The sequence below is a fragment of the Homarus americanus genome, unplaced genomic scaffold, assembly GCF_018991925.1.
Source record: "Homarus americanus isolate GMGI-L3 unplaced genomic scaffold, GMGI_Hamer_2.0 scaffold36188, whole genome shotgun sequence".
In the NCBI taxonomy this organism is placed as follows: Eukaryota; Metazoa; Arthropoda; class Malacostraca; order Decapoda; family Nephropidae; genus Homarus; species Homarus americanus.
In genome coordinates, this window is record NW_024718183.1 from 5,629,992 (window position 1) to 5,641,183 (window position 11,192).

General features: G+C 39.7%; 1 protein-coding gene across 1 annotated transcript; it reads right to left on the reverse strand.

Moving 5' to 3' along the window:
* Positions 1 to 3,268: 3,268 nt before the first annotated feature.
* Positions 3,269 to 3,673, reverse strand: LOC121859336 (extensin-like). Its single transcript, XM_042356131.1, has one exon. It carries the CDS (start codon positions 3,671 to 3,673, stop codon positions 3,269 to 3,271), a length of 405 nt encoding a protein of 134 aa, XP_042212065.1.
* Positions 3,674 to 11,192: the final 7,519 nt, after the last annotated feature.

Below are 11,192 nucleotides of genomic sequence, written 5' to 3' on the forward strand. Positions count from 1 at the left end.
AAATCATAGAAATGTGTATTACGTAACATGTAGAGTAAATCTGACAGGTGTTATTATTCACAGATTAAACTACATTACCGGGTGGATTTTTACCTGAACTATAACAGTCTATGTCGCCCTGAAATAATTTACACCATTGTGAGTTCTAAGTTTTTCTACGTGGGTGATACTCAAGGGTGATACTCAAAGGTGATACTCGTGGATAATACTCAAGGGTGAAACTTGTAGGTGATACACATGTGAACTATCAATAGGTCGACTCATCATCACAAGGTGTTCGGGTATACTATAGGTTAAAAACACACATTATTTTTCTCCTCCTTATCTGGACGTTCTACTCGGAGTGATCTGTTTGGTCTGCAGAGTGACGTAGGCATTCATACCACAGCACGAGGAGAGGAAACATAACCAGTAATGACACACATTAAACTGAGCCTTCAATGTGTGACTCCAAATGGAAAATTCTTCCAGGCTCGTCTAGGAAGCCTCATAACAGCGATATTCATTTAATTTATTGTCCGTTTCTGTCAAGGGAGGAGATCTTGGTTCAGGGGTGTCAGATGGTGTCATCAGAACCATCACCTACAACAGCTGGTGGTGAGAACATTCTAGAACCATCACCTACAACAGCTGGTGGTGAGAACATTCTAGAACCATCACCTACAACAGCTGATGAAGAACAGACTAAAGAACTGTTATTTCCGGTTTATAAATAAAATAATTTAAAAGTTTGTGTTCATCATATAACAACATTACCCATTTGATCATGTTCATCAAAACCAGCACAGATTATTGTTTGAGTCACCAGTGTACAGTTACTCAAAACAAATTATTTATACAAAATTGTGTTGAGAAAATATAACACAATGTACGAAGGATTTTGACAACCCTACCGAGACAACATGAGTCACAGTGTTCATTCTGAAATTCATTGATCACCTCAAGTACAAATAGTTCTTTGAGTGTCCCGAGTGCTGTCACATCACATCAGCATTGAATAATATTGTCTTTATCATTAATATTATAACATAATTGTTATAATGATACGAGAATTATTGAGCGTTGTGGCTACATATGGCAGATCTCAGAGGAAGAATGACCTAAGTGCCATTCTGGAAGGGATACAATTACACTGATTTTTTTTTTTAGAGGATTCAAAATACTTTTAGTTATTACAGTGTGTGTGTGTGTGTGTGTGTGTGTGTGTGTGTGTGTGTGTGTGTGTGTGTGTGTTCACTGCCTTGTTGCGAAGGGTTCTACATTTACTTTTTTTTACCTTTATACAGTGGTAGTCTAGTGGGTCGTCCTTAATGATGGGTTGTCGTTGTTGTCGGGTAGAGGAGGGGCGTCCAAGTCGTCCAATATCTCTGACTGTAGTGTAGAGTCGTCCACGATATTGTTAAGGGCTTCCTTCTCCTGTACCTGGTTCTTGAGTCTTACTGAGTTTCATCTGAGAGCAACATTGTGGTCAGGCTCGGTGGGTTAGGGTGACTCAATTGTACTTTTTCTTAAGGCTGTTGTTGTAGAAGTGAAAGTGTTCTCGATTTTGCTGTAGAGTTGAATGATAGCTGTCCAGGATTGAGCAGTCATCAGTGTAGCCATCTTTATTAATATTTGTAACTCTTTTTTGTCATTCTTTTCTAGTGATATTAACTACTAGAGTTTTCTTGTCTGCTCTTAAGGGTTTTATTGTCGTAAGGATGTAAAGTAATTTTCCCGGGAGACGTGCTTGTACCGCTACCACAGAGCATCCTACTAGACACTGCTGGTAGTATAAACGGGAGCCCAACAACACACACACCCGCACCTACACCCGCACCTACACCCGCACCTACACCCGCACCTACACTATCCTCCAAGACATGAAATCGAACAACACTTACGGTGGAATATAAGGAGGACCTCTCACCATCCTCCTCCTCCTCCACAGTGCCCCGGCTGACCCACCACCCCACCCAGACCCCCTCTCCCCTGCAGAGCTATATTGAGTAGAGTGATGAAATAAGGGATGGGCGGAGCTCTCTCAGCCATTCGTTCTCGAGGGATAATCGGTACACGCATTACAGATTCCAGGTAAGACGCTTCAACACCGCTTATTAGAGTCTGTTATGAGGTAGGAGGTTGTAGCTTGTTAATCCATTTATTAGCTGGCGATGTCGGTCAAGTATTTACGATCTCTGTTATCATCCCTTCACCAGTGTGTGTGTGTGATATACCATATACTATAACATCCAATAAGGTAAAGCAGCGGGTGTCATGGCGGTGCCGACATTATATAGTGATGTAAGATCTTATATATGATGGTATTTTATTTCTGAGTTTCTTTATCACAGTTGCCAGCTAATGTTTTGTGTGGGGTGATGACTCAACGCTTAACACTGTGTTATTATATAGTTAAACTAACAAAACAATTATATACTCACCAACATAAACTAACTCATTTTACCTCAGGCTTCAGTGCTTATATAATTATTCGTATTATATAAAACATGTGGCCAAACAAACACAGGAAATGTTTTTGCTATGTAATGTATGTTGCGTGACCACCACACTAATAATTTTTGGCGTAATTTGGGGAAACTACCTTTTGTGGCCGTGAAGCTCATGTACACATTAGGTTTTTGTTTTAGCGGGAGTGTGTGTATGTATGTATGTATGTATGTATGTATGTATGTATGTATGTATGTATGTATGTATGTATGTATGTATGTATGTGTGTGTTTGTGTTTGTGTTTGTGTGTGTGTGTGTGTGTGTGTGTGTGTGTGTGTGTGTGTGTGTGTGTGTGTGTGTCAAACTCGTTGTTATGATTAATGGCAGCATCAATATTTCTGGTATTATTACAAGTTGGTGTGTAGTAGTGTTGCGTCGGGGTGTGGTAGCGATGCGTCAAAGTGTGGTAGTGATGCGTCAGGGTGTGGTAGTGATGTGTCAAAGTGTGGTAGCGTTGCGTCAGGGTGTGGTGGTTGTTATGTGCGACTGTTCAAAACACACTCACCTTAAAATACAAAGCCGATAGAACTAATTGTTATAATATCCGGATTTAGTTTTTAATTGAAACTTCAGGCAGTTCATTATGCCTTAATTCCTTATTTTTTGGCTAATGTCACTTTTATTTTTTATTTGGTGGAGACAATTCTGAAATAATTCCTGTTTTTGAAATTCCGACACAGTGATACACCCGCCTGTGCTTGGGGACTTTAGAACCGTAATTCACACAGAGAGATCATAACATATTGTGAATCGGTAACATTTGGGTTAGGTTATTTGTTATCTAGGTGTGGGTGAGACATCTAGGTGTGGGTTGAGACATCTTGGTGTGGGTTGAGACATCTTGGTGTGGGTTGAGACATCTTGGTGTGGGTTGAGACATCTTGGTGTGGGTTGAGACGTCTTGGTGTGGGTTGAGACATCTTGGTGTGGGTTGAGACATCTTGGTGTGGGTGTGAGGTGTGGGTTGAGACATCTAGGTGTGGGTTGAGACATCTTGGTGGGGTTGGAGAACATCTTGGTGTGGGTTGAGACATCTGGGTGTGGGTTGGAACATCTTGGTGTGGGTTGAGACATCTTGGTGTGGGTTGGACATCTTGGTGTGGGTCTTGGGGTTGAGACATCTGGTGTGTCTTGGTGTGGAACATCTTGGTGTGGAGACTTGTCTTGGTGTGGGTTAGACATCTAGTCTAGGTTGGGGACATCTAGGTGTGGGTTGAGACATCTTAGTGTGGGTTGAGGCATCTTGGTGTGGGTTGAGACATCTTGGTGTGGGTTGAGACATCTTGGTGTGGGTTGAGACATCTTGGTGTGGGTTGAGACATCTTGGTGTGGGTTGAGAGGCTGTGGGAGGTAGTCATGCTGGCCACCTTATTACTCTTTATAAATATTAAACTTAACAACAAGACTTAATGACAAAAGTTCTGGCTTATGACTCTTGTTGACGTGACGTGGAGGTGTGGTGGAGGAGTTGTGGTGGAGTTGTGGTGGAGGAGGCGAAGTAAAGGTGGAGTAGCATTGGAGAGGTGGAGTAGTGTTGGAGGAGGTGGAGTATTGGTGGAGGAGATGGAGAAGTAATGAACGAAGGAGTATTTGAGTGAATGAAGGAATATATATTGGTGAGGAAGGATGGAGAAGGAGAGATAGAAGGAGAAAGAGAATAAAGAAAGGAAGGGAGATGAAAAGTAATGGATTGAAGGGGAGGAAGTAAGTGATGGCTGGGAGGGTGAGGGGTGACATGCAGAGATTTAGAATAATGGAGGTGTATGAGAGTTGTTGACACGAGAGAGGAGGAAGCAAGGAATGATGAGAAAAGGATGAAGGAAGGAAGCAGAAAAAGAAGAACGAGGAAGAAATGGAAGAAGAAGGAGGAGGAGGAAGCAAAGCACCGAGGGTAAAGAACGTGAGGAAGGTCGTTCACCAAGGTAGTGAGCGGCTCTCAAGCAGCCAGGAGCGGGAGGTTCATTAAAGAAAACTGACCAGGAACAAAGATGTTTCGCGTGTTTTTTTCTTTTACCGAGAAAATTTCCAGAAGACTTTTTCAGGTATTTTCTCTCCTGCACCGTCAGCTTAAACTACCACACCTGTGTTTACCTGGACCCCGAGAGGTGCCTAGCAGACCTCCAAGGTACTGGGTGATGCTGTGGCAATAGTTTCATTTGTTCTACCATAGACAGTAAGAAAGGTGGGGTTGGTTGGCTGTGGATGGAACAGATGGGACGATATTATGAACTTAATCTCTACACTTTTTTACATCAGGTGTTGAAGAACTGGAGGAAAAAATATTTATGTGATGTCTTTGTTTTTCTTTGTGTAACACAATGGAGGAGTAGCCTTGATGGTTGTGTGTCAGGGGAAGACAGTGTCTCCTGGTAGTGGTGGAGGAACAGGGTGGACTCTTTGTCGTGTGTCAGGCAAATGTTTTCAGAAATAAGAAACCAGCTATTATTGTTACACTGGTTTACGTGCGAGAATATAATAATATAACGTTTTTTTTTCTGAATTATTTATGTTTTAAACACCAACAATGATTTCATACAAGTAATTTTTTTCTCTCTAAGTAAATATCATGTTTTAAGGTCAGCTTAGTGTCGATACTTTCCGTAAAATTGTTTTATGGGCCAAGATAGAGGTGTACATCTGACACTACACATAACTGGACGTCAACAAAGAACATTAATAAGCTGGATGAAAGAATAATTATTGGGTCCTCTTGTTGGAAGTCACTGTCTGCTGAGGAATAGGTATAAAACTAACTATCACTGTTACAAAAAATAGACCCTCTCCTTATATCTTACTGCCCTTCTAAGACACGGCAAAGATCTTAGAGGAGAAGTTCTTTACTAAGGCTGACTCAGTGTGATTCTGAACCGCCAGCCAGATGCAGCCGTCAACCTCCCAGACTTTGTGGTCATAACAACAAAAAGCTTTTTACATTTACTCGACCCAGAGGACGAAAGAGCATTGAACGATGGCAGCGATCGTGTTTAAAGACAGAATGCACTTAAAAATAAGAAGCTGAAACCGTCGGCACGTCACAGCTCTTACTGCAAGGGTCTTTAGTATATAAAAACAATAAGAACTCGCAACACCAAAAATTACTTAAGTCTAAGAGGATACCACCATAGTCAAGAGTTTCTTAACACAATTTTGTTATCCCTCTCACACTTAGTAAACAGAGCGTTTGAAATCTGAACAGTCATTTTGGCGGTACGACCAATGTCTGCGGTATATTGTTATCGGTACCGTTTGATCTGACTGACCTGGATCAACAGTGCACCTTAAAAATATACTCAGGTAAAAAAGGTAAGAGTGAAGAATAAAACCACCGCGATCCTTTGTCCACCTGACGAGTAAGAATTTTCCCTTTAAAACAATCTTACTGTATATTGACCCTGAAAATTTCCTTCACATTTCGTAAACTTAAGCCACATTGTATGTACTTGGGATGGACTAGAGCGAGTTTGTATTATAACAGGATTAAAGATATTCCCTGCAGTCCTTGGTACAATATCATGAAAGTCTGGTAAGGTGATGGTAGGATAGCAACACCTGCAGTATCCACTAAATAAACTTTCAATCTAATATATCTTTGTTAACACTTGGTTTATGAAAAATTTAATAAGTAATGGTGATTTTTATGTAATATCATTATAAAAAAAAACCTCCTTAGGCAAATATAGGCTGTGTCTTAAAGGGTTAATGACACGACTCAAATGTAAGGGATAGAGTGATGATGAAACTTGCTGTATGTTGGCCAAGACCACACTATGTGACCCACCTCATGTACCAGCAGCTTACACCTTCATTACTACTCTCGGGGGTAATCAGCCAACTCACCCAGGGCAGCTCAACACACTTGGTTATTGTCAGAGCGATGATCAAAGTTGTCAGGGAGAGACAGGTTACTGAGGATAGTCTGGTGTGTTGTGCATAATGATGGTGTCAGGAGTGTACAGTGACCTGGGTGTTGTACAGTTGTTCATGCTGCATCACTGTGAGGTTAAAGAAATGGTGGAATGATAAATGTAACACACACACACACTGTCGGGATTCACCATTATCTGCGGAATCTCACCAATATTTTATTATTTATCAAACTAAACTAACCAGAAAAGGGATAGACTTCTGATAGACCTGAAATATATTGTTATATATTTTGACTACTCGTGAATATGTTATGTGTATACCATAATGTCAGAAATGTTTGGCGACAGGTGAGCTAGACATATCTACCTGCCTAGTTACCAGTGAGGTTATGCTCTCCTGTTACGGGCTTAAGAGTTACTTGTGTTACAGTAACCTAACCTAACCCAACAGTGAGAAATAACTTGAGTGATCTGATTCGTCTTGGGTCTGTTCATTGTGTTAGTATTTTTGTGAAGGGTAACTTTTATTATTATTATTATTATTAAGTTGAGGTTAATCATAATTTTTCTTTATTCTCTGTTTCTGCTTTGCATCTACGCACGTCATTCAGCGTCACTGTACATCACCATACTTCACTGTGCATCACCATTCATCACTATACTTCACTGTACACCACCATGCATCACTATACATCACTATACTTCACTGTACACCACTTTACGTCACTATACATAACTAAACACCACCGTACACCAATAAACTTCACTGTACATCACTATCCTAGCATCACCATCACCTCACACCTCAACTCCAGTATCCATGAGGTCGACACTACTACCTCACACACGCCTCTTTCACCACCACACTCATACACAACATTTTTCTTTTCTGGTCATTTCCCACCGCGTAACTCAAAGGCCATTATTGCTATTTTTTTATATTTCTTTTTTTTTGTTATTAATATTTCCATCGTGGTATAGGAAGAACAATAGGTAGTTTAATTACAGTTTAACGTCATTGATGTAGTTTATATTAGTTTATATTGATTTATTAGAAGAAATAGTTAAAATATCGAAACCTCTGTAGTAATTACCTCGTTCTTATCCACCGTAGATTCAGACCAGTATATTGTAACTGACATATGGGTACCAGACATTCCTTACTACTATTGGTATATTTGGAATGTATTATTGTAGTTGTAGAGATTATATGTGTGGCTGGAGGTGTTATTTTCTCTTCCTTCTCTCTCTTTCTCTTTATTGTTCTCGTTTATCTCCTTGTTCACATATCTTAAACAGACCTAATCTGTTTGTCTCACCTAAGAAATAAATGTTGTGTTTATGTTGTATCTACCAGACCGATGGGTATAGTTTGTGTTTTAACCTGGTGGTGACTGAGGTGTGACGTGGCTGAGGTGTGACGTGACTGAGGTGTGACGTGACGGAGGGGACTGAGGTGACTGAGGTGTGACGTGACGGAGGGGACTGAGGTGACTGAGGTGTGACGTGACGGAGGGGACTGAGGTGTAACGTGTCTTGATCACCAGCTGTCACCCAACCGATGGACAGGAATGTACACAATGTTCTCCTGGTGATGTATGGTATCGGTACTCTCACCCGGAATTATGTCCCTGTCAATACTAGTGAATAATGCCTCGAGAGTTTTGTGTTAATAGGAGAGAGAGAGAGAGAGAGTGTGTGTGTGTGTGTACGTTATCAACAAAACTCCAATCCAGTAAAGAGTTTTTGTTTTATGACTGTGTTTCACGACTCAGTATGTCTGTATGTTTCATGGGTCAGTATGTATGTCTGTCAGTACGTATGTCTGTGTTTCCTTTATATCAAGTGATTCTTTTTTGCAAAGACTATATAAGGAAGACAGGAAAGAGACTCCCTCGATTTGTGACGACAAATAGTGAAGTTTTGTTGGAAATCCGCTAGATGACTCTACCAAGGTTGCCGTCTGGCAACGTTTATTTAATGTTTTGGAGATTCGTCATACCTACAGTGTTTTATTATTCAATTAAATGTCTGGATGAACAAGTTAACAATAAGCATCTTGAAGTAACTACGGTAGCAACAATATGCATCTGGAAATATATGATTATGCTGGAAATTCATCAGATGGCGCCGCTGTTAGGCGGCACATTTTCTGCTGTTTTTAAGGCAGCCAGTTTGCTATCTTCCGTATATAGTCTGTGATTTGTGTGAGAGCTGTGTAACAATGTAGCAGGAACTCAGTGTGGGAGGGAGGCGACTAAGAGATGTAAATAATAATTAATCTTTTTGGAAAAAAAATAGTATTAAATGTGTTCACAAGATTCGTAAAAAAAAAAGAAGTAATATGCTTGTTCCTGTAGAAAATAATCTGAGAATTTGTGTAGTATATCCACGACCAGCGCCGAATTCGAGGTGTGGAGTGACACACAATATCATATCAAATTCTTATAAAAATTCAGAGCCAGCCGCCGCGAGGACAAAGGGGGTTGTTTGGCGTTTCTGTAGCGTCAGCTAGTTGTGACGTCATAGACCCAGGCTCTTATTGATGATTAAAAAAAATAACGAAACACTAATGTAAAACTTATAAACTATTTAGAAATTAGTACAATTACTTTGGGATAGTTTTCAGAGATAATCGCGACTTTCCTTTCATGAGAGTGAGTTAGAGCAGACGATAGAGAACATAAGAATGGAGGAAACTGCAGCGGGCCTATTGACCCATACTGGGCAGTCCCGTTTATACCCAACCCCTATTGCTCATATAAGCATCCAACCTATGTTTGAAGCTATTCAGCGTATTCGAGTTAATGATGATATTTGGTTACTTGTTCCACTCATCCACTACTCTGTTTCCAAACCAGTGTTTACCAATTTCACGCCGAAATCTAAATATGTCTAATTTAAAACCATTGTTACTGGTTCGCTCCTGGTTGGATAGTTTGAGTACCTTTGTAATGTCCCCTTTGTTTAACCCTGACTTCCATTTATACACCTCTATCATGTCGCCCTTCACTCTACGTCTCTCGAGGGAGTGCAAATTTAGATGCTTTAACCTGTCTCTGTATTCAAGGTTCCTAATGCCCGGGATTAGTCTTGTCATTCTCCTCTGGATTCTTTCCAATGATTCTATATCCATTCTGTAATACGGTGACCAGAACTGTTCTGCGTAATCCAGGTGAGGTCTCACAAGCGCTAGATATAATTTTAAGATGACCTCGCTAGTCTTGTAACTAACACTCCTTTGTATGAACCCAAGTACTTTATTAGCCTTGTTACGAGCAAAAATACATTGTTTACCTGGCTTAAGATTCCTACTTATCATTACTCCTAAATCTCTCTCGCAGTTGTATTCCACAATGGCATCGTTGTTCATCTGGTAACTGGTTTCCCTGTTTACATCTCCTATACTGAGTACTTTACATTTGTCCACATTGAATTTCATCTGCCATGACATCACTCACTTGATGACGTTAAAAACTACATACTGTGGTGACTAATATTATTAACAAATTATATATGACGCTCTGCTTCGTATAAAAGATGAAATTAATTGTAGAATACCTGTGAACCATTATATACCTGCATCAAAAGATAGAGACAAGATAAACTGTGTGAGATGCGGGCCCTAGCGAACGACACTCCTTCCCGGGCACCTGTCTCACCAACCTCCTCCTCCTAACTTAGTTCACGAAGCAGTTAGCCGTTAGTAAACATAATATAAATGTATCTAATTAGCTGAAACGTAAGAGTAAAGTGTGAGGGTGATCCGGACTCGCCAATAACAGCTAACCTTACTGTCGCATGTTTGCTTGTGTGATATAAACACTCAAGTTGCGAAGTAAGGCCGTACAAGCTTTGATGAAGTTAATGGATTATTACAGACCTGCAATTGAATAAAATGAGTTAATTTTCTACTTCACGAGTCTAGTATCTTTACTGTGGATGAAAGGAAAACATTGACCAATTACCTGGCAGCTTGGTAACTTTGTAGTATTTGGAATACAGTTGTTCCCGTATAAAATAGCCTCCCGAATTAGTGGCATTTGATGAAGTATTATATTCCTAAGTATTTGGACTGAAGACTAAGTTATGGTGCAATATCATCAGGAGTCAAGTAAATCAAGTTAACTGAATCTTAACTGACTTAATTATAATAGGTTTAAATACTGTGGTTATTAGATTTTTGGTAATTTTGTAATTGGAATTTTATTTCTTGAACTTGAGAAATGAAATTATTCATAACTGAGTGATTTTGTATTTCCAGCTAAACTTTTATTCATATTTAAATACTTTATATTTCCACTAAGTGACATAAGAAAATTTGTTAATACACAGAAGTTATTTAAATGAGATCAATGATAATAGTTTACCGGGACATGACGTTCTCTGTGATTCATTAGATATCGGTATACAGGTATTATTGATTCATCTACACACCTGTCAGTACGTTAAATAGTGATAGTGTGTTAATCTGTATGTTTTCTTGTCTTGATTCCTAGAAGTAAGACATTTACAGTATGTCAGTTGCTGCTGTGTAATATTCCTTTATTGTGGAGGAAGTTTTCATGACCAGTAATTAATGCGTCATTCCTATGGTGAGGGTATATATGTATGGTTCGCATTTAATGATAACATTTCAGAGAGTATACGTGTGTTGTTTTTGAGGGGATGCTGTTGATGAAAGAATTCTTGCTAACCTAACCTAACCTAACCACTATGGGGATTAAGTAAGCTGTGGTTGTCGTGTGCTGAAGCTGCAAATCCTTACCTCAGTATTACATGGTTCAAGTATCGTAACATATTGTGATTTTCTTGTACTGTACCTGTAGTAATAA

Excerpts from the sequence above, each read along its gene's own strand:
- LOC121859336 (XM_042356131.1), bottom strand. The coding sequence starts at position 3,673 with ATGTCTAACCCACACCAAGACAAGTCTCCACACCAAGATGTTCCACAC.